Source organism: Athene cunicularia, assembly GCF_003259725.1.
Source record: "Athene cunicularia isolate RWA chromosome 17 unlocalized genomic scaffold, athCun1 chr17_part1, whole genome shotgun sequence".
Classification (NCBI taxonomy): Eukaryota; Metazoa; Chordata; class Aves; order Strigiformes; family Strigidae; genus Athene; species Athene cunicularia.
The window spans coordinates 11617741-11640405 of NW_020799122.1; the positions used below are offsets into that span (position 1 = coordinate 11617741).

Sequence of the window (22665 nt, forward strand, 5' to 3'; positions counted from 1 at the left end):
AGGGATCGAAGCTTCCTCCTGCACCCATCCCTGCTGGCCCCAGCTCCTGGAGACAGGGGAAACAGGTCTGTCAAGGCAGCCTCCTGCAGCAAGCACTGCTGCTGCTGACTAATGCCAGGGTGGAGAGACTCCCATGCAACAGCTCACTTCCTTTAGGTCCTACCACAAACAACGGCCGCTGCCAACACTGGTGCTCTGGCAATGCCCGCAGGTGCTGCTCACCCAGCACAGGGACCCCAGGAGCTGGAGCACATGGGGTGGCCACTCAGTTCCGTGCAGGAGCCAGCCAGCAGCACCCCACCAGAGACTTCTCGCCTCTGCTGCAGTGGGGTGCGGGCATGGGGAGCCAGGCTTCACACACACCAACTGCCCACACCCAGGAGATGGGCTCCCCCTGCCCACCATGGCCCTGCTGCCATCAGGGAAGGGGTGGTTGGGTAAATCCACCCCTTTCACCAAGCCCCTGTCCTTGCTGGGGTAATCTCAGCCCAAGGATGATGCCGGGGCAGATCATTCTGCTGACTCCTTTATTCAGGCAGTTTGCAAGGAAGGGGGAGGCAGGGAGCCAGGCTTACGACCAGGTTTCAGACTGGAAGCGCTGGGACCGTTCCAGGGCTGTTAAATGCTCCTCTGCTTCGGAGGGTGACAGGCCACCTTCCAGCTGCAACACCAACTGCAGGGCTTCAGCCACCGCCGCTGGCATCTGCTTGGCATTCCTGGAAGAGAGAGTAGGTGGTGTGATGGCAGGGCGAGAAGGGAAACGGGGGGCATATCTGCAGCCCCAGTGCTCTGGGCAAGGCAGTCCGTGGAGGGGGCAGCAGTCCCTGCGGCCAAACCCACCGACCCCGGCACACAGCGCAGGCTGGGGGGAACCTGCCTCACCCCACAACATGGGCTGCCTGGCACTGAATAAATGACAGGCTTTGGGAGGCAGCTCATACCGCTCCCAGGACAGTGGGCTGTTATCCACACAGGGCTCCCGGGCTCTGGCATTTGCAGGCGAAGAGGTAGCTGCAGTACCCAGTCCCTGGTGAAGGAGCATCACAGCTTGGTAGCCTTAACTCCATATTGCTCCACTTCCCATCACCCTCATTAGAGGGACATGGGGAATATGCACGAGTCATAATTTATTGGCAGGAGGCAAGAAACTTCCTTTCATCTCGGGAAACATTCAGTGTAAAACGTGTCTGATCCTGAGCTGGGTAAGATGACTGCTGTGAAGGAGCAGCTGTTTCAGTCCCTCCACTGCCTCCTGAAATGATTGTTTTGATGGTGACATTTGTAACCCAAAGCCAGTTCAGACCTCAAAATAAGAAACTGTGAAGAAAACACAAGCTCCCATGTAGAAAAGAACCAAACAGGTTTTAACACTTCCAAGCATAATTATTTCTTATGGTAAATAAGAAACTCAGGCTTCTTCCTAGAGTTTCATTTGATAAACTCACTGTGTGGCAAAAAACCATCTAATAAAATTTCCCAGGCTGCTCCAATTGGCACAAGCATCTGGCAACGTCCTTGCTGTTTCCCAAGAACAAGGCAGAATTCTGACTTGCATTTGAAGCTGATTAATGTCCCAAAATACACAGAAAGGAGGTCTTCTTTTTTTGGAAGAGTCGTATTGTTTCTGAGTCAGGCACTGATATGCAAGTACAAGATAATGTAGCTGGGCTTGTGATAGAAATGTCAAATATCTATTTTTTTCAGAAAGAGACAGACATTTTCAACCTTTTTGCCTCTGGGCAAGATAAGCTGGGCACAATCATAGAAAAGATCCATCCCTGGCTCTGCAGACCCTGCCCCAGCCAGCACGGGTGCAGGAAGGCAGACACTGTGCTACGTGGCCCAGGGCTGCTGCTCAGGGACATGCAGCTCAGGATTCACTTTTCCCATCTTTCTCCTAGTGTGGCTGAAACCGTGGATACTATTTTTTGGGTGGCGGGGGGGGGAAAGGCCATTTTCAGGCCAGCCCACCTGCACCCTCCTGTTTGGCAACCCACTGGCAGTTCAGAGTCTGCGGGCCAGGGAGGGGCACTGTGAATCCAGGCACCTTTACACACCATGTGAGCTGTTGAGGAGGGCTGGGGAAGTGCCCACTGCAAACATGGCAAGTTGCCACTTGGACAAGGAGAACCAGGCTCTTGGATCCTACTTGCCTGACTGGGGCTGAGGGCCACCCTGTGCCAGGAACAAAGAGCTCAGCAAGATGGGTCTCAGAGCAACCCTGATGTCCAAAATGCCATTCTCATGACCACTGCAAAATCCTGCAATGGGGAGAGCTGTGCAAGCCCTGCTCTTTATAAGACATTAATCCTTTTTTGGCATCCACCAGGGTGTCTCCATCAGCACCAGAAAGCAGAAAAGAGGACGGCAGAAGGAGAGGACAGGGCCATCAAGACACTATACCCAGTGGTCACTCAACAGCTGTGGACAGAGGCACAACCCCAAGTACAGCTTGAGGGAGAAAACCAAACCTGAAGCCCAGATCCGTGGGTAGAGATCACCAGGTTGGGGTAAGGCCCTCAGGGAGCCCTGCCATGCAGTGAGGCATGCCAGACCACGTGGCAGCGCTGGTGCAGCAGCAAGCGAGGGCCAGTGGGCGGCCTGGCCTCTGCTTCATCAGCAGTAAACAAAAATCTCCTTCTCCCAGGAATGCAGCAAGACCAGTCTCGCCCTGCAAGGCACCAGGGAAAACTCTGCTCTCGTGCGGGACAGGCAGGAAAGAGCCTCCTACAATTGTCAGTCATGTTGACAGCAAGGCACAGGTTTGCACAGTGCTTTCCAGGTCACAGGGTGCACGACACCACCGTCGCCAGCCTCTCGCCAGCTCAAGGAGCCCAAAGCATTTCACAACACTTGCCCTGGGCAGTGGGTGAGCAGCCTCCTCCCTGTCACACAGACAGCAACTAGGGCAGGCAGGTTAAGGGCTCTGCCCAGGAAAAGAGCCACAGATGCTCTGCCTCCAAAGGCCGGACTCCACTTTTTGGCCAACAGTTCAACATTTCCAACCAGCCCAAGGTAACCACTGGGTGAACAACTGTGCTGCCAAAGGACGCAAAGGCTGCGGTGCAACACAGCTCGTCCCTACCTTGGAAAGGCAGTTTTGGATCAAAGAGCCAGCCAAGATGCCCCACGGGTCCCAAAAACTGTTGCTCACAAGCCCCAGCACTGGTGGCCCTCTGCTATGTGCTTTAAAAGCCTCCTGCCCACCAGAGAAGCCATAGGAACTGCACAAGCCCACTTCGCCAGTTTCACAGAGCCCTGCTGGAGGAGAAGGGTGGGAAGAGGCCAGGTCTCTCCTGTATACGGATTCGCTGTGGGTCAGAGGCCTGTCAGCCCGCTGGCAGATGATGCTAGTCACGGGTGCTGGTAGTTGGGAGGGATGGGCACACGGGGACAGCTGGAGCAGCTCTGCCATGGTTCCAGCTCTGCCCCTGCTAACTGGAGCAGAGGGTAGGTGAGAAATGGCCCTCAGCCCAGGGCTCGTAGAACAGGAGAGAAGGAATGAGCTGGTGCCTCTGCAGCAATCACTGCAGCCCCTAAGGACCTGCTGGGGTGCTCACTCCGGGGCTGAGCTGAGGGAATGCCTCTAGGGAGGTGGAGAACCAGCGAGGTGCAGCCCCACTCCCCTAGTCCCTGCACAGAGACCTCTCACTCACCCAGCCAGGTAGACATGAGCGTTCCTGCTGCTCAGCAGCTCCCACACCAGCCTTCGGTTCTCCTGGATGCGGTGCTGAACATAAACCTTCTCCTCCTGCAGGGAAACACGGTGATGAGCCACCAGCCCTGGGAGCAGCCCCAGCCCCAGCATGCCTGCCCAGCCCCTGGGCACTGCTCTCAGGGAGTGTTTGCCTGAGCTCAGGGCAGTGCTGCCCCCCAGAGCAGGGGGCACTGGGAGAAGCAGTTGGATCAACTATGGCACAGGGAAGGGGATCCCCACATCTCATTGGTGGTAGACGGGTGCAGCAGCAGGAGCTTCAGCGGGGAAGTAGCTCCCCCCAGTCCTCTGGCTGCTCCCTGCCTGCTCCACCTCTGGTGAACAGCCAGGGCCACGAGCTGGGGAGTCGTTGTGAGGGCTCCCTTCCTGCCCTCTCCTCTCTCAGCATGGACAGAGGAGGGTCTGTGGCCCCCATCATGCCAAGACCCTTCCCCACACCCCTGTCACCTGCTGGAGACCCGAAACAGCTTGGAAGGGCAGAGAGCTTGGCACGATGGCCCTGGTCCCACTCCCTGCCCCTCTACTGTGCTCAGGGACTGGATACAACTGGCTTTTGGCACAGTATAGCCCAACTGATCAGAGTCCTCAAAGGGTTAATCCACAAGACTTCACACATCCAAGCAACTGCCTACAGCCCTGGCTTCTGCCCAAGTGGAACACCATTGCCAACGTGCCTGAGTTCACTGCTGGCCCAGACGGCTCCTCCATGACAAAGGTGACACTGTGATGGAGGCCAGGCCCTCTGCTGCACGTCCCACCACACCGCGCTCTTCACCGCACCGAGCTGAGCCACAGGCGAAGCCTCCTCCCTCCTGTCCAGCCCCAAAGGCAACAAGGCTCTGGCTGCATCTCAGGCTCCCTGCATGCTGCAGCCCGGAGGTGTGCGTGGGAACAACACTGAGCAGTGACCAGCCCTGGCTGTCTCAAGAGCTGGTCACCACCCGGTCAGCAGGTCCCAGGCGGTGACACTGGCTGCGTGGCACTGGAGAGTTAGGTCCCCCCCAGGCATAGCTCTGTTGCTCTGACCTGGCCGCCGGCGATGCAGCAGGGAGGTGAGCCTGTCGCAAGCACCCACACAGCTCAGCTTCAGCATCATTAACATTAATCATCTAAGTGCTGACAGAGGCTCTGCCGACTCCAAGCAGGTCATTTAAGGACCTGCAGCTACCTAGAAACCAGAGCACCCCAGTGACAAACTCAGGTCACCACATCTCAGCTAAACCCCAGGGAATCCTGCTGAGAATTAGCGACAGCCGCATTAGGCTGGGATCAATCAGTCTGCACCACGGGGCAGACGTGATGTGACAGAAGGTCACCGCAAAGAGGACCTGATGGAGAGAAGAGGGAAATCCTGCTCAGCTACGGAGCATCCCAGCTCCTGCCAAGCTCTTTGAAAACAAACTTTTTGATGAGTTAACGGCACCTCCTACACACAATGGCTCATCTTACGTGGCTGCGCTCTCACTTGCCACCCTATGCAGCACTGCAAGGATTTGGTGGCAAAAGATCCTCAGGACAAACTGCTTTGCCTCACAGAGCAAGGAAAGCAGGGAGGGCAGGGGCACACTTCCATGTGAGCCTTGTCCCTCCAGAGTCTGCAAGGGCAGGAGGAGGCTCTGGGGCCACTCTCCAGATTTGGGGAGCTGCAGATCCCTCCTTCACTGTGTGAGCCACCAGAAAAAAAAGCAGACTGGTCATCCAACAAACCTCTGCAGTGCTGTGCCTGTTCACTAAAGCCTTGGAAAGCCTTCACAGGGACATTCAACTCATGCCTTACAAGTGACTGGATAAAAGATGCTGGCTTCATGTCAACGCATGCACACAGCCAGGAGAAAAGGACTAGTGCAGCCGAGCTACCTAGAAATACCCATTCTCACTGACCCTTTTTATTAGATCTCTCTGTTTCAAAGGGAGGCTGAGCTTTCAGTGCCATAAAGGGACAGGACAAGGCAGTGAAACAGAGTCCCAGCTCATGGAGCCTCCCTGGCAAGAAAAAAAGCCCTGCAGCCCAGACCAGGGCTTAGAGTTGTCCAAAAAAAGACACTGCCTGGGAAATAAGGGAGCTGAGTGAGGGGCTGAGTTGTGGGGGTGTTCGTACCTTCAGGGAGCTTTCTCCTGCACAGCTGAGGCTAGGGCAGAGCTGGCACAGAGGCCAAGCTCCTCAGCTTCAGAGGGACATGGTAAGGAGGGCGGCACTCAATCAAGAGAGGTTATTGCCTGGTGACCCCCCCGAGAGGCTTGGGAGCCTTTTATCAGTCATGTGGTCCAGCCAAACAGGTGGTTAACACCTCTGTTCTGGTGCTCACCAGTCCCATCCCATCAACGTTTCTAGTTCAACTCAGCTGGACACATCCCCGCTGGGCAGCGGCACTGCAGCGCTGGTGGGGATCTCATCCAGCACTGAGGTGGTGTGGGGGAGTGAGGTGACCACTGTGCCACCCCGCCAGGCCCTTCGCAGTCCACACCAACAGCTATAGGGGTCAGAAACACAAGCAGAGTCCCATCAGTGCTGCCTGAGATGCTTCTGTATCCGCCCTCCTCCTCTGGGAACTGACCTGGTCCCTGGAGAAGGCTGTGAAGAGTGTCAGGAAGCCCTTTGTCACCAGCAATTCCCACTCTTCTTGGCAGTAGAAGTCCTTGGATTTCTGGCGGCAGCCAAAGAACAAGCAGTTCCCTGCAGAGAGCAGACCACAAGGGCTGTGCTGGGCAGACCAAACGCCCTGCAAGTGCTGGAGACTGTTGGTGCCCATGAGACCTGTGGCAGAGCCCCAAGGCTCACACCTCTCTGCTGCACCTGGCTGACAGCCCTGGCCTAGAAGAGCCAGGAGCCAAGTGAGCATGAAGCCAAGTGACCTGTGGCAAGCAGAGGCCCCTGTGCGCTGAAAAAACAGGAGGTGAGGGGCAGGTAGGGCAAGCAGAGCCCCCCAGGGCTGCCCGTTCCCCTTCACCAGCCTCAGATTCCTGCTGAGACCTACAGATGAGATGGGGGGAATGAGGATGAGACAAGGGTGGAGGCAAAACTCCTTGTGCAGCAGAAGATGAGCTCAGTCACCCATCTCTACTCACAAAGAGCCAAGAAAGAGCCTCTGCAGAGCCCCTACCCTGACCCAAGGAGCAGCCTTGCAGCACAACCTGTGAATAACCACACAGGCTGCACACACCAGGCTCTGGTCCTCACCTGCCCCAGAGCCCAGCTTGCTCCCACTCAAACAAAGCAAAGCCTGGGCCTGTCCAAACCCTCAGGAGCCCCCAGACCCTCCTTCCTGTACACTGAACACAGACCTGCCTGCAGCAAGGGGCATCCCAAATCCCGCCCAGGACTGTCTTTCACCTCTACGTCCTTGTGCCACCCGCTCCTGTATCGCTGCTCGGAAAGGTGCCACCCCTGTGCCAGGGCCAATCATGATCACAGGGGTGTCAGGGTCAGTTGGGAACTTCATTCCTCCTTTCTTCACCCAAAGAGGCACCCGGACATCACCTGCAAAACAATCAGACCAACTAGCATCACCTCACCAGCAACACACCCATGCCACCCTGCAGAGGGTGAGCCAGGCATCCAGCTCTTCCAGAATGCTCCGAAGACATGGAGAACACCTGGCTTACCACCACCCTGGCACCAAGGCACCCCTGGAGCCATGGGCACACTATCTGTGTATGAAAAGCTCTTCAGCTGTCTCAGCACTGTCTCTGCAAGCACCCGAGTGAACCCTGGAGCAAGGCAAGAGCTCCACAGCACACGGCTGGTGCCAGGGAAGACAGCAGCGGAGGCGAGCAGAGACCTCAACCTGGCTGTTGAGTAAGGGAGGGACAAACCTGCCTCCTCTGGGAGTCAGCAGATCCCTATCCAGGTATTCTGAGAAAATCCAGTCTTGCCCTGGAGTCATACAGAGCAATTCTCTACCATCCTGCAGCAAGGAGACCCCATGATCTTGTCCTATTTGCTTGAGGACCCAGCTGGAGGGGTTTTGTGGTTAGATCAGATGAGCAGCATACAGGGGCTTCGCAGGACAGGATGGATGCGTTCAATAGAAGGACCATCCTTCCAAGAGCTGGTGCTATGTGTCTGGAGGTGTCCAGCAGTCAGGACGCAACCAGCTCCAGCACACCAGGAGCAACCCACTGTGGGGCAGCAAAGCATGCTGGCACTGGGAGCAGGAGGGTCAAGCAGCTGGGAGAAAACCAGGAGCTCAGGGAAGCTGGAGGAGCATGTCATGCTCCAAAGAAGATGGGAACAGCGAGGAAGGACGGCTACTGGGAGTTCAGCTCATCCTGCCAGGCCAGTGTGCTCCACCCAGGGTCCAAGCAGCTCCAGTGTGTGGCCAGCACACACACAGCTCCACCACAGTCCCATGGGCTCAGCTCTGCGGGCTGTGGTAAGCACACAGGGTTCTCACAAAGTCCAAGCAGTTACCTTGCTCTGGGTTGAGAGAAGCCAACCAGGTAGAGCAGAGACCACGGCGGGGTTTGCTGAGCCGCGTCTTGTACCGCACTACTGCCATGAGGATCTGGATGCGGTCGGGGTGAGCCTGCGTCCAGACATGAGAAATGAGAAGACACCCAGCACAGCTCTGCAGGAAGAGTCCAGTATCTCCTCTAGGGACAAAGCCTGTGCCCAGCTCCTGCCAGGGCGTCTGAAACACTTCTTAGCCTGAAACTGCCACTTGGACACAGAATGGAGCCCAAAACCTTTCCGGTAGGGAAGGGGGTTTTCCAGCTCCTGTGGGACTGCTCTGCACAGCTGGCAGCAGCGACAAAGACTGTCCAACCCAAGAGGTCCCCATGGAGGACAAATGTCACCAGTGTATGGGCTGCCGTCTGCCAAGCGACCCAGGCCAAGTCCCACTGCCACCTCCCGGCAGCAGCGGGAAGCAGCAGGAAGCAGCACTCCCCCATCCCACAGCCGCACCACCCAGGGATGTCCCAGCTTCCATGCCACCACCTCCCACTGCCCCCCGTGACCAGGGACACCAGACCTCCGCAGTGCACTGGGCCAGCCCCAGCACCTGCGGGGCTGCAGAAGGGCAAGTGCCCTAACACGGAGCCTGGCACAGCCCTGGGATTCACATCCTGCACATCCACTGGCCACGTGCTTGCAGCAGAGCCGGGGCTCGGGTGGGCTGTGGGTGCTCAGAGAGCCTGGGAGTACAGCCCAGCACACATGGCACCAACAGTCAGCCCTGGCCCTGCCAGACCCTCAGCTCAGAGCCTGACAGGAAGCCAGAAAGGGCTGAGCTCTTACCAGCATGGAGGAGGCGATGGAGAAGGCACGGGGTCTGATGCGCGGGATGAGGTCCAGCAGGTATTCGGGTGGAATGGCACACGTGGTGTGAGGGAAATCCCAGAGGGCCTGCAAAGCCCAGGCAGAGTGAGACTGGGTACATCCCGGAAGGCAGCCTGCCTGCTCCTTGGGGGTATGGGGCTGTCCCACACTGCTGAGCCACGCTGCCCTTGACCAAAGGCACCACGCCAAGTACCTCTGAGCACCAACTGCCCTGTCCCACTGCCCGCCCCTCACCCTCAGGCTGCAGCACGGGGGACCAGAAGGATTTGGAGCAGGTCCTACCCACCAGCGGCAATCCAAGGACACTTCAGAAAGTGGGTGAGGTAGATTGAATTCCCCAGCCAAGAAATTATGGCTGATCATCTGCCTGGGTGCTTTAAGCCACAGCACAGTCCTCACAGAGCAGGTGTGTCATGCTCCCCCAGCCTCACCTCGAGCGTGGTCCTGCGGGGCCGGTTGCAGTAGCTGTAGAGCTCTTCCTGGCCCTGCGCAGAGCTGAACTCCTGCAGCTTCTCCCGCTCCAGCTCATTCATAGAGAAGTAGGACAAGAGCTTGAAGAAGGAGCGCCGCGGCACGCAGGAGATGTCCAAGTAGTGCGTGACCAGGTGCCGGATGGTGCAGGGCTGCGGCAAGAGGGCAGGGAGGGATGTGTCTGCAAGGCAAGGCAGCAGGCAGTGCTCAGGGCCAGCACCGGGGCCGAATGGCCCAGCACCGCCTGCCTGCTGCCCTGCAGCTCTGGCGCTCCCCAGGCACCCAAACAAGGGCAGCCCTGCTGCTTGTAGGCACCCACATGGAGCCAACTTTAGCTACTGCCACCACTGCTCCCCACAGGGGCCCCCACTCCCTCCTGCTCTCCCCAGCTTTCTTTTCAAGCCCACAGGTTTGCAACAGAGAGTCAGTGGTGTTGAGCTGTCCCTTCCTTTATGCAAATGCTTTAGGACACCTTATCCATACAGGTCCCACCTTACCTGCACACAATAAAGTGGAAGTAACCAGCAGTGTCATATGTGTCAGGCCTGTCCTTGTCTCCTACTTCTCCCCCAAGGGTGTGAAGAGCATCCTGAATTTGTCTTGGGTTTGCCTGCCAGGCAAAAATCCCAGCACTGACAGATATATGAAAGATTGAGGGGGACTGGACACTCAGGGGACAGAAGAGAAAACTCTCCTAGTGCCATGCAGACTGCAGACCCACCAAGGGCTCCAAGGGGTTTCTCTAGTTGTTGGTGCTGGTTTGTGCCTGCAGAAGCACCTGTAGTAGGTCCCCGAGGCACAGGCAGAGTGGGGAGAAGCACAGGCTCCCCAACTCAGGTTGTGGGCTGAGGGGGCTGCAGAATCCTCCACGCTCTGTGCTGGGGGCTGCAAAGTCACCAGGCATGGGTGCAGCCTGGACACTGCTGGATTCCCCCCACAAGTCACACTGGCTCTAACGTGGGATCCACAAACACACAACACTAGGAAGGAAGGAGAGCCCCCATCCTGCAAGATGTCCCATCAGCCACTCCCAATTTACCAGTTCTACAGCAAAGGAGAAGCAGAGCTCCAGGCTGGGCCAGAGATCAGGGGCTGCTCCGTCCCAGTGGGCAGGACCTACCAGGCTCCGTGGGCTTCAGCACAAAGTGTCTGTCTGGATCCAGGCGCAGGAGCTGGCAGAACTGCTGCACGTCTTCGGTGCAGTTCTGGGGCTGGATCATCACCACGTCCCCTGCACTGAACCTGTGGATGCAGCGGGACTTGTCGAGCACAGCCACGGGGCGGGCCATGGTCACAGCACCACCAGCACGACCCGCACCTGCCCCAGGGAAGAGGCCACAACTCAGCCAGGTTCCCAGTGTCACTAGTGTTGTGCTCTCTGACACGACATGGCAAAGAGAGCTGGTCCACGGGCAGGACTCACGCTGTCACACGCCCCTGACCTTGTCATGGAGGGGGACAGCACAGCAGGGACCATGTCCTTAGGTCTGCAGCCTCAGGTATTACTGAAGAAGAGGAGTGGAAGAGGAATGCAACTACAGGACACCTGATCCCACACAGCAAAACATGGGGAAGCCAGGAAAATGCTCACGTGATCCCTGAGCCTGTGACATCGAACTCGATGAGCCGGACATCCTGGAAATGGGATTCTGCCGTGACCCGCTGATTGGACACCAGCTGGGCAGCAAAGGGATGCAGCTCGGAGGGAACGGCCCTGGCTGCTGTTGGCTGGGGCGGGCCACCATCAGGGTGCAGGGAGTCCTCAGCCAGGTAGTTCAGGGTGTATTTTGGGGGCAGGCTGTGGGAAGGAGAGCAATGCAGTGTGGTTACCTCTGTGTCACAGCTCCTCTGCTGCTGTAGCACTAGAGGCTGGAGGCAGGGAGAGGTCTGAATTCTCCCACTGTATCCACCACCCATCACCCCTGCCCCTGTGGTAAGGGAACACAATGCAGACTGCTAGAAGGAGATCCCAAAGGCTCCAGAGCAGGCAGAGGGAGGCTGGTTGGGAACACATGCTCAGCAGGTCTGCAAAGGGCAGAGGCACATCAGGACAGAAAGATGGGCAGAAACCTGCCCGGGTGGCTGACACACACATACAGGGGACAAGGGGACACTCCACCCAGAGAGAGATGGGTCACCCATGGCCAAAGTCCAAGGGATAATTGGGACACCAGAAGCTGTGTGGGGAGGCTTCCCAGTCAAAGCAGGGCATATCTCCACCTCAGAAAATGGCCATTCACACCAGCCAGCTCCAGCAGTCCCTGTCTACCCTCTTCACTCACCGTACATCTGGACTGATGATCTCAAGGCCAGGAGGGAGAGGATACAAGGCAAGGATCTTGTCCCATAAGGTCAGGAGCCATGGATCGACCACTGCATCTGGCCTGCAAGCGGGAAATTTGGGCTGCAGCAGCACAGCATCATCCCTTCAGGCTCCAGTGCTGCTACCCCTGCATCCGGGCATCACTGGGCCACCCCTGGGCAACCACCTCTGCTCCTCTTCCACTGCACAGTCACTCCACATCATTCCCTTCCAGTTTCAGGTCTTGAAACATGTCTCAGCCACTCTAAGCACTCACTCCCTTGCTGGGGCCCAACCACTGATGTCTGAACAGAACCACCAACCCCCAGCCACAACTGGTGATGGTCACTGTCTCCCTGAGCCACACGCAGCCTCTGCCCCACGCAAGGAGAAGAGCAGCACAGCTTGGGCTGCTGTAATGCCTGCAGGCACACGTCTGTATCACACAGCTGTCCTCTGGTCTGAACGGGACCGGGGCAGAGCCAGGAGATGTTGATACCTGCTGGAGGTTGTGGGAGACCCTGGAGAAGCAAATGACCCAGCTCCTGGCATAGGAGAGTTCTGAGCAGAGACCAGCATGTTCACGGAGAGCAGCAGGAGGCCGCTGGCCATGTCTGTGGCACAGGAGCAGGCCCATGGTGGGAGCAACACACTGCTGTCCCCAAGGCTGGGGTGAAACACTCACAGCCCTGCTGTCAGCCCAAGGACAAAACGGTAGTGCACCCCAGGGCTCCACCCCCCCCACCCCTCTTACCCCAAGTCATGCTGGTCGTCTCCCAATGCCACTGGCAGCAAAGGGTTGCCCCCAAGCTGTAGCACCCGTTTGTGCAGCTTCTTCGCAACAAAATTAAACCTGAGCAGAGAATAACAGCAGCTGCAGAAGGCAGGGCTGCTCCAGCACGAGCCAGCCAGCACATGTTGCCAGGGCTATGCTGGAGCAGCACAGCAGCAGGTCCAGCCTGAGCCAGCCCCATGCCCTGCCCAGCCGATGCCTCCACCCTGGGGCAGCTTGGAGAAGCAGCTGGCTGCCACTTGCTGGGCTACACAGGCTGTGGCCAGCTCCCAGAAGGGACTTGGGGAGGTCCAGCTTCCTGTCATGGCAGCTTGTGCCCTGGACAGAGAAGTACTTTCTCCCCTCTAGCCCCTCACTGCTTCACGGAGTTCAGGCACACTCCCACCCCTCCCACTACAGCTCATTCAGGCACAGGGGAACAATCTTTTGGGAGAGAACTGGGACCAACAAGGCTGGCTGCCACCTAAAAGTCTTATGTTTCATGTCTCCTGTTGGCTTGGTCCACTGAAATTGTTGTGGCACAGACCTTCCTGCAATTCAGACAGAGTACTGCATGTCTGTAATAACTGACTGGGAAATGATGTCCCAGATACTGCATCTGCTTGAGGAGGCTGCGAAGAAAGGAATGGGCAGAAGCCCAGTTCCTGGGGGTTAGGAGGAACATGGGCTGGCAGGACAAGGATTTTTAAGGCTGGTGAGAATTATGTTTCACCTGAGCTGCTGCTCTAGAGTCAGGCTCTGTCTCATCTCACCCCCTTTGTTCCCCAACCACGCTGCTCTTGCTGGCAGCCAGAGCTGTAAGGAGCAGCTGCTGCGGGCAGGCAAGGAGCTGCAGAGCTGCTTACTTGGGGTAGGAGGAGTCGCCAAGGCCCAGCACGGCGTAGTCCAGCTGGCAGAGGGAACCAGGTGGCAGGTTCTTCCGGAACAGAAACCGCCAGAACATCTAGAAAGGACACGGTCAGGGAGTCAGGCTAATGCCAAGAAGGCCTTCCCTTCCTGCCTGCTCCAGCTTCACCCACCCCTGGGGACCCTCCTGCCCTTCGCTGAGTCCCAAGAGAGTGAGGAGCCCATCCTTCTGCAGAGGTGACCCCTGAAAGTAGCCACCACTGCTACCTGCCAGAAGGACAGCTCTGGAGAGTGCTCCACAAACAGCTTATGGATCCTGAGGATGCTCTGAGAGCCCTCAACAAACCCAGAGCTGTTGCGACGGCAGGGCGCCTCACAGCTGCTAAGCTGCTGAAACCTCACCAGCTCCCTGCCATTGGCCCATCAGTAACATGAGATGAGACGTGACTGGTGCAGCTCCAGAGCTCCCCCCTCCAAAAATAACCATTGCTCAAGCTGCTTCAAGAGAGAAATCCAGTCACTGGATCAGGAATATAAAGGCAACATGGACAGGCATATCCTACCTTCATGTTGTCAGGTGGGTCACCCTGGCCAGTGGTTGCACAGACAAATACCACCAACAGCTCATTGATGAGGTTGGCCTGTGGGCACAAACATGGAAAGGCACATTCAGATCAGCAATCTACAAACACGTGTCCCAGCTGTCCCGACATGGCCGCTAACATCACAGCCCACTCACAGACAGACCACACTGGGAATAAAACCTGCAGCCCCATGTGGCACGACCTCCTCTACAGGCACTGAAGCAGCATCTGCTGCCCACACGCTGCCTGCAGCATTGGTTCCTTGGTGCTCCTTGCCTTACAGAGTAAGGCTGAGTGTCTGTCATCTAACATGGGCTCTATTCCAAGAATCATTGTTCAGTTTTCACACCTTTTCAGCTGAGTTAAGCACAACCTGCCCTCAGGAAGGGCACAGAGCCAGGGTCTGGTAAAATACAGCAGGTCACAGCAAGGGTGGAGGATGCCCACATCTAAGAAATGAGGTTGGTGGAGATGGAGCAAGACCAGAAGTGCCTGGAGCACCCCTGTGTCACCGCTCACCACATCATAGCTGTCCAGCGCCTCCACTCTGCACTGGAAGTGGCGTCGCTTGGCTTCTCTGCCAATTCTCTCGGCTGTGTCTTCAGCTGTCCCAGTTTGGCTGCCAAAAAGAACAAGGAGTTTCCGTTCCACCATCTGCAAGAGACAAAACCAGAGAAATCACCAGGAGGTGAGGGGACATAAGAGGTGTCACACTGACACCCGCCCAGGCTTTGAAGGAGTGCCAGTGGCTGTGGGTTCAGGTGACATTTGTGGGGTTGACACTGCAAACAGCAGGCACAGGGACGGCTGAATAGTTTGGAGACAGCAGCAGGATTCAAGGCTCCCAGGCTCTCTTTCCACCCTTGGGTAGTGCTGAGGGAGTGACCCCACCTTCGTCAGTGTCCCCGTCCACAGGAGCAGCAGTGACACTACTGTGCTCCTTATCCCCGCTGCCAGGACAAAGGAAGGGGAGCATAAAATCCAGGGACAACAATCCACGTTTGGGCTCGTTTTAACTGTCCTCATCACCCCTGGGATGGGCTGTTCACCATTTCCAGTTTTAACGTATGTCTGCCTCACAAGTCTCCACCACGGTGAAAAATCCAGAATAACTACAAAAGAAAACGCTAAGGAGGGAACAGCCCCGTTACAGATCAGTCCCTGCGGAGAGGGGGTGCAGCATCAGGAGATGTGCCCCTTGCCCTGAGGAAAAAGGGGATTTTCCCTTTGGGAGCGCTTTGGGACACGCACCAGGATCAAGACAGGCTGGGGGGCCGAAGCCGGGGGCTCGGAGACGGGGACAGCCCCGAGCCCACGGCTCCGGCCCCACCGCAAGCACCCACCGTGCACCGGCCCCACGCGCCGCTTCCGCTTCCGTTTGCGTCACTAGCGTGCGCCGCCACGCTTCAGACGTCATCTCTCTTGGTGTCAGTCTTAAAGTATCCTGCCCTGCAAGCACTGTTCGATATGCCAGTTATTTTATTTTTAAATAAAGATGCATGGAAGGATTAGTTTTATTTATAAGAATCTTTTTCCCAGGAAGTGTTTGTACTTAAAACAACTGCCTGGAGAACAGGAATTACCTGGAGGTTGGTTGGTTGCTGTAGTTATCCTTGTACCCCCCAGACTGCTGCCCACCAGCAGCGCCGCAGCTGCTGCCTCGCCTGCCCTGCCCTGTTTGAGGCCACGCTTGTAATGATGCGCTGGCTTCAGCAGCAAAGCGAATTTACTTCCATCTGTCCTCTCACTTCCCTGAGCACTTCATGCCTTTAGTGTGCTGGCAGGGTTTTAGGGAGCCGTGCTCTGAGCCAGATGTGTGTATTTTTGAACAAAAATGTTTTTTTCTTTGTATTTCAGATCCATTCCCTAAATATTGAGATGGGGTGGTGGCAGGGCAAGGCATGGGGACAGGAGTGCACACAGCTGACGCTGGTTGTGAAGGGGGGGTGTGTCTTACCCAGCTCTTGAGAATACGCCCAGAAAACATGAGTAATTCAGTATTCCCTGTGGAAGTGCAGATCAGTGTGCTAAATGCCCATGTCACAGAGAACTCCCAGAGCCAAAGGCACCTCGGCATCGCTTGTGTTCAGCTCTCACCACGAGGATGTTGAGAACAGTGAATCTGCCCGTCTGCGAGATGACTTGTGGCGCTTTGGAGCCCAGGCTCAGAGAACTGGTCTCCTTTTGACATCGTGTTTTGCAGACCTTTGTACTCTCATGTTGACTCTGACAAAATATCTGTTAGCCGGAGCTTCCCCTCCAACCTCAGCTGCTCCCTGGCCCATCCCTGTCTTTGCTCCATGTACCCAGCTCCTCCTGGGACCATACTCTCTCCTCTGCTGCTCTTGGGATCTGTTTCATGCAGACAGGGTCTTGAGAGAGAGAACTGCTATATAAGCAGCTCTCCAGTTCAGTTGCTTAGCAGGGGCCTGAGGAGCACCAGGAACGTGTGTGTGGGTCTGGTCTCCCCTGTGAGATGCCCTGATGACAATGAAACAAGTGGCTGCTCCTTCTCTCTCTAGGAAGCAGATGGGAACTGTGAGGATGTTTCCCGTAAGGAGATGATGGTTGTCCCTTCACGCTGCCACCTGCTCCTCCTGGCTGTCATGGAACAGCAGCGGCAGAACCAGTGGCCTGGTCCAGCAGGATCCATAAGCTGACACAGATCTGGCACAGACTGGGCCATACTAGGGCTACATGATGTGTGGTATGACCTGCTCCCCACCAGCCTCTCTTCAGATGGCACCTGGCTCCAGTCCTGGCTTGATGTCCCCAGGGACCAGATGGCCTGTCCTGGGCTGGCACCAGGGCTGGGTGCTGGAAGGGACAGCACAGGCACACCTAATTTGCTCGGTCCTTGCACCCCCTCAGGTGGCACTGAGTCCCAAGCACTGGGACCTGCCTTGCAGGAGCTCCTCCACTCCTGCTTCACCTTGAGATGTGCTTTTCTAGGGCTCTGTGTCACCAGCGTGCAGCTGTAATGTCCCCAAATCCTCTGGTCTGTCCGCTTGGAGCGAGCTGTTTGCTCACACAGGCCAAGCTACAGCAAACCAAGGACATGTCATCTGGGAGGGGAGTGGCTGGCTGCTCCTTGTCCACTTCCCCTCACACCAGCGTGAGTTCATCCCTGCTCTTGGTATTCCGGTGCTGCAGTTGTGCACGCAACATGCCCCATCGATTGGAGTGTGCAGGCCATGGGTGTCACCTGCAGCTGCAGATACTGTGTCACCAGCAACCGTGGAATCACTGGTGTGGGTCTGGGGAGGGTGAGAGCTGGGCTATGGGGCAATGGGGGTGAGAGCAGGGGAGTAAGTCTGGGGCGGTGTGGGGGGACAGCCAGTGTCTGCTGACAGGCATGAAGAATTGGCGTCACAGAAGGTGGGGGACATGGTGGAGCAGGAAGAGCAGCCAAGCATCTGAGTCAGGAGAAGACACTCCATGAGTTGCCCTGGGGACTGATCGGTGCCTTTGGACTCCCACAGCTCCCCAACCACCCAGCTAATTAAACCAAAAAAGGGGCAAACCAAAAAAAGAAAAAAAAAGATCAAAGAAATGAATGCATCCTTCAGCCTTGCCACAACACTTTGCAGAGGAATGGGGCCGTTTCCTGCTGCTGAGCCCCAGTGGGGCTTGTCTGGGACTGTCAGCCCTAACCTAGCAAACAGCCATGTCACCAGGGCGTGATGACACGGGGGGATGATGCCACATCCACCTGCTGAGCACGCCACTGAGCTCACCTGCAAGCAGCTTTTCCAGCATTTTGCAGCTTCCCTGGGGAAGAGCCAGCTGCTGGCGTTTCCCAGCTCTGCTCCTCCGAGGTAAGGCCAGCTCCCAGGTAACGTTTGGGGACACAGGGGTGGCACGTTGCCGAGCTGTGGCACTCGGGGTCCTGCCCTGATGGGGGTATGGGGGCTTCCTGCATGGCTGCAGGTGGTGGGGATTACCTGGCAGCCAGGACCAGCCACATCCCTTCCTGGGACTCGTTCCTCATGCAAAGGAGTCGCCCAATGTGCCCAGGGCCACCAAGTCCTGCAATGAAACTTCCTGGGGCGTTTGCCCTCACACCCCACAGTGTGCAGTTCTGGCACACCAGCCTGTGGCCAGGCTGACACGGCACACACAAAACTCCTTCTGGGAGCATCCCCCTCGGTGAAATCCTGCTGGACCCTCTGCCAGCTGACATGGCTTGAGGGGACAGACCCTGATGATCATCCCCTGCCTGGTGTAAGCCATGGGATCCCTGGTGCTCCGCAGCATGGGGAGGGAGGCTCTTCATGTCTCGGGCCAACAGACTCTTATACACTGGAATGTGCCCTGGCAAAGATAAAAATCTTACCTTGGTTTATTTTTGTTGTTGCGGTGGGTGAGTTGGATATCGCTGCCAGCTGGGCCTTTCCCAAACCCAATTACAGCTCCTTGGCTAAAAACGTGTTAGGGGAGTGCCCTGGCTTGCTCACAGCCCAGAGGTTTGGCCCTGCAGATGCGCTGGGGGTGCGGCACGGCTTCCCTATGCTGGTGCTGCAGATGCTGGTGGGTGCCCCAGCCCCACACCCCTCTGAAACCCCAGGGCCGGTGGGGAAAGAGCCTCTACACAGCCTGACTTGGACACCAACCCAGCATCATCCTGACAAAGGGCCAGTACTGGCCCTGGCTGTCACCCTGCTCTGTGTGTCCCAGCTCCTGGAGAGACATCTGAGACTGGGGATGGCTACACCAGAGGGAGGTGAAGCTGGTGCCTTCATGTCCATGTGGCATCTCCAGAGCAGAGACCAGCCTGGGAGAGCTCATCTGGCCTTCATGCATGAGGACAAGGGTCCAGCATGACCTGAGCTACCACAGGGGCATGAGAGCTCCTAAAGGAGACAGCTGGGATTGGATTGTCCCAGGGAACCCATCTCCACCTGCATCTTGACACGGGCAGCACCTGGGGACCATGTGGCCTCAGTGCGGTGGTGGCTTTAGCATCCTGATGTGGTGGATGGCTCCTGCTCAGGAGCTGGGAGCTGCTTTGCTGGAAGGACCCTGGGGGTTGTGGTTCAAGCAGTGTCCTGCCTTGCCCAGGGCTCATGGGAACAGAAGGTAAGGGCAAGGCTGTGAAAAGAGCAGGCACCCATCAACGGGGGTGGCTGAGGAGGATGGTGTGGGAGAACAAGACAAGAATGTGGCTGGGGGGTGCTTTTTGTGCAGCACTGACAAGCTGGGAGATGTGGAGCTACTGGACCGGACAGCACAGTTGGTGCCATGGCTCAGCGGCTGACCCCTGAGACCCAGAGGTGGGCTCTGTCTCCAGAGCTGTCCTGTCATGCGGAAATAGCTGGAACTGCCCCAAAAGTAAAGCTAAGTCTTGCAAGCCCTAACTGGGAGCAGCTGCTGAACACCCACAAGTCCATGTGGAAGGAGCAGGGGAGCAATGATGGGCTGTTGGTCAGCCTGTTCCTGCCTCAGATTCTCATACTAGGACTAAATACTGCTAAACTGGATAAGATGCCTCCACATACCTCTCAAGGCAGATGCCAGCCACAGTCCTGTTTCAGCTGTGGAGATTGGCTTTTATCATGATTGGCAGCTGTCACTCATTTCAGATGAGGCTTTGCAAGGTGCAGGTTGCAGTCCAGGTCACTTCTTGCCATGTGCTCAGGTTGTGTGCCAGGGACTTGAGCCACCCAACACCTCCCTAGCTGCCAGGGAGAAACAGCCTAATTTTAGTCAGGTTTTAAGTCTGAGCACGACTGTCTTATGTATCTGCACATCATCTGCTGTAAGCCCATCGCTGTGAGGGGGCTGGCTGCAGAGAAAGGCAGATTTGTCCTTGGTTGCCCCAAAACTCTGCACAGAGCCTGGGTTTGTACTTTGGGAACCCTCTGTCCCACAAAGGTGGTCACCCCACAGTACCCACCCTCCAACGCTTGGGTGCACAGAGCATGACCTGCTGCTGTTTCACAGGACTCCCAGACTGGAAAGAGGAATATGTTAGTGCTGAACACAAACTAGAAGTGCTGGGTATTTCTCCCGGCCAGGCTCCAGTGACGGTGCCAAGCCCGTACAGGAGGTCTGAGATGTGTGCTGGGCATCTGGGACTCCTGGCAGCTCATACCTGGGACTTTCTCAACTCTTTGACCCCCAAATTTCAGGTTTGTGGGTGGGACAAAACCTTTGCCAAAGCATCTCCATCATCTGCTCTCCATGGCTGAAACTCTTCAGCCTTTTGCAATGCTTTTGGCAGAGAGTTCATAATCCTGGCAGCAAGTCTGGCTGATTTACTTTTTAACCTTTCGTTTTCATACACGCCAGCAAAAGAAAGCTTAAGGAAAACCATCTTTAGCTCAAAAAGCATCTCTTAACTGGAGAATTCCCCTCTTCCAGCTGCCTCTGGCCTCTCTCACTGTCCCTTCTCCCACACTTCCCATCCCAGGTGTCTGTAGGTCAGACACATCCAGTCTTTGGATGCTTACCACCAAATGGATCAGAAGGTGCTCAGGGCTTGGTTAGACACCTCCCTTCCCATCTCCAAAGCACCTACCTCCCCTTCCCCAGCCAGTGCCTTCAGCTGCATCTTTGCTGCTCAAGGACACAAGGACCATGGCCAAGACATGCATGGAAGGAAACCAGGGTGGTGGAGTGTCTTTCAGAGGGTTGTAGAGTCAAAAGCAAGGCAACAAGAGCAGAAAGGATCATTTTAGTTCATCATTTGTAGAAGATGTGGAGATAACACATGGGTGTCAGGACTGGGAATTACATGACAGCCTTGATATTGGCTGACTTTAGTGACCCCAGAATTTGTCTCACATTAGCTATATTGGCTTTTATAGCCTTCCTTAGGGTGGAGCTGAGACACCGTGACCATTGGGAAGCTGCTGGCTGCTGGCAGGTCTCCAGCCACACCATGGGCCAAGCCTGCCTATGCCTTGATTTTTCTTGTGTCTTTGATAACTTTCACATGCTAAAAGCATTCACAGCCAAAACACTAACTCTACAGCCAGCTGTCACCCAGGCATGTCTTTTAGGAAATTCATGCAAGTCAAAGCTAGATTTTTATAGTTAAGTTGGCTGAAACATGTTTCAGATCATCACTGTCCGAAAGCCTCCTCTGTGCTGGTTCTGACACTTGGATCACACCACAGACCTACGAAGTACTTTGTGGTGCAAGACCCCTAAACCCCCCTGCAGCCAGGGTCCCTGCTCCTCGCAGCTGCCAACCCAGAGCATCAGCTACGCTGGGGGCTACTGGGGGCAGAGCTGGCTTCAGCCTGGGCAGCAGGTGAGACTGAACGCAGGGCTGAGCTGGAAGCTGGCTGCTGCAGGCTGCTCTAGTGCAGCTCAGCAGCATCCTGGCACCCCTGATTGGAACTTTACAAGCAGCATGTTTGTGCTTTGAAGGGAGAAGTCTCCATAGTTCCTCATCTGCCCCAGAGCCACCAGACCACCCCTCCTGACAGCCTCAACCGTGTCCATTGCTGGTGTGGTCCTTGTGCCACCCAGTCCTCTCAGTCCCTTGCCGCTTTTCTTGCTTTTTTATTTAGCACTCCCAAACAGCCATGGGAACACTAACCCCACCTGGCATATCGAAACTAGTGCATCCCTGTGTCCGGGGAGAGCCTGGCTGGCAGTTTGGGGTGGCAAAAGCAACATTTGCAGTAAAGAGGATCCTCTGGTGACTTTTTCCACCAGCAGTATGTGGGTTTCATGTGGTGAGTGCCGACACCAAATCATGGTCTGGGATGTGGTAACAATGTGGTCTGGTTACCTCACACACAAACTAATTCCCCTCACCAAGATAAGAGGCTTGGCTGCCTGTGCTGGGTCAGTCCTGCTGGGAAAATGATAGAGGCCTGGCAGCCCTGCCAAGAACAGCCGCTTGCGCTGCCTGTAGGGAGAGGAGCTGTGTGTCACCCCTGCCTGGGTCTGCCTCCACCTGTGCACCCCTCAGAGCAGTGGACCTGCCTGTAATCCAGCTTTCCAGCTCCTCATGAATTCTCATAATTCAGCTTTGGTTTGGTTTTTTCTAAGCTTTTGCGTCAGAGATGTGTCTTACCTGCAGGTAGGCAATGGCAAACTGCAGCCCTTAGCTCAGCTTCTGACTGCTGGGAACATTGGGACAAGCAGTCAAGATGTTATTGGAGACCATCTAGAAAATGAAAAGTAGTGTTTAATCTAAATTTGTCAAGAAACCATGCTACCCCAGTCTGACACCCTTCTCTTTCAGGTGACAGCCATTCTGGAGACGAGAGCAGACAAACACAAGGTATGCTTAGGAGGGGTCACGTTCAGAGTGGCTGAGCCAGCTGCTGGGTAGGTGGAATCCAGTGGTGGCTTTGGGGTGTCCCTGGCCAGTGGTCAGTGTGTGCAAAAGCAAATGTCACCCTGTGAGTACACAGGTGCCCTGAGCTGCTGCAGCCCCCGGGTTCAAGGTTGGCATTCCCAGGACTTCACCTGTAATTTTTACAGAATAATTTAGAGTTGGCAAGGCTACAGTTGAAAGCATGGGTACATTTTGAGTCACCACTCGTGGAAAGATGTGATGAGAAGTATGGGGCAAGTGCTGAAAGCCAAGAAGGGAGCAGCCAGGGTGGCAGGGGCAGGAGGAGGAAAGGCTGAAGAAAAGGAAGCTGCAGCAAAGGTGATGTCCCTGGAGCATCTTCTTAGAAGCTTTGCTCAGACTTTGAGAGAGAAGTG

The 22665-nt window shown here is 56.1% G+C and overlaps 1 protein-coding gene across 7 annotated transcripts; it reads right to left on the bottom strand.

The window, feature by feature from the left end:
• Positions 1 to 510: 510 nt before the first annotated feature.
• Positions 511 to 15373, bottom strand: NDOR1 (NADPH dependent diflavin oxidoreductase 1). 7 transcript variants are annotated; one of them, XM_026860490.1, is made up of 15 exons: positions 15336 to 15373; positions 14512 to 14646; positions 13972 to 14049; positions 13408 to 13505; positions 12524 to 12622; positions 11750 to 11851; positions 11059 to 11265; positions 10588 to 10709; positions 9428 to 9648; positions 8955 to 9062; positions 8127 to 8241; positions 7047 to 7193; positions 6271 to 6389; positions 3657 to 3751; positions 511 to 716 (listed from the first exon to the last, which is right to left on the bottom strand). In XM_026860490.1, exons 2-15 carry the CDS (start codon positions 14644 to 14646, stop codon positions 572 to 574), a joined length of 1791 nt encoding a protein of 596 aa, XP_026716291.1. In that variant the 5' UTR covers positions 15336 to 15373; the 3' UTR covers positions 511 to 571. The 7 variants fall into 7 exon arrangements, with proteins under 7 accessions (XP_026716291.1, XP_026716289.1, XP_026716290.1 ...); XM_026860488.1 differs by having other exon boundaries at positions 15244 to 15351; XM_026860489.1 differs by lacking the exon at positions 15336 to 15373 and adding an exon at positions 15188 to 15270.
• Between the last annotated feature and the right edge of the window lie 7292 nt (positions 15374 to 22665).

Excerpts from the sequence above, each read along its gene's own strand:
- NDOR1 (XM_026860490.1), bottom strand. The coding sequence starts at position 14,646 with ATGGTGGAACGGAAACTCCTTGTTCTTTTTGGCAGCCAAACTGGGACA. Across the intron at positions 11,852-12,523 it reads GACGACCAGCATGACTTGGG|GCCAGATGCAGTGGTCGATC; the intron begins GTAAGAGGGGTG and ends TCCCGCTTGCAG. Across the intron at positions 3,752-6,270 it reads CAGCCTTCTCCAGGGACCAG|GAGGAGAAGGTTTATGTTCA; the intron begins GTCAGTTCCCAG and ends GTTTCCCTGCAG.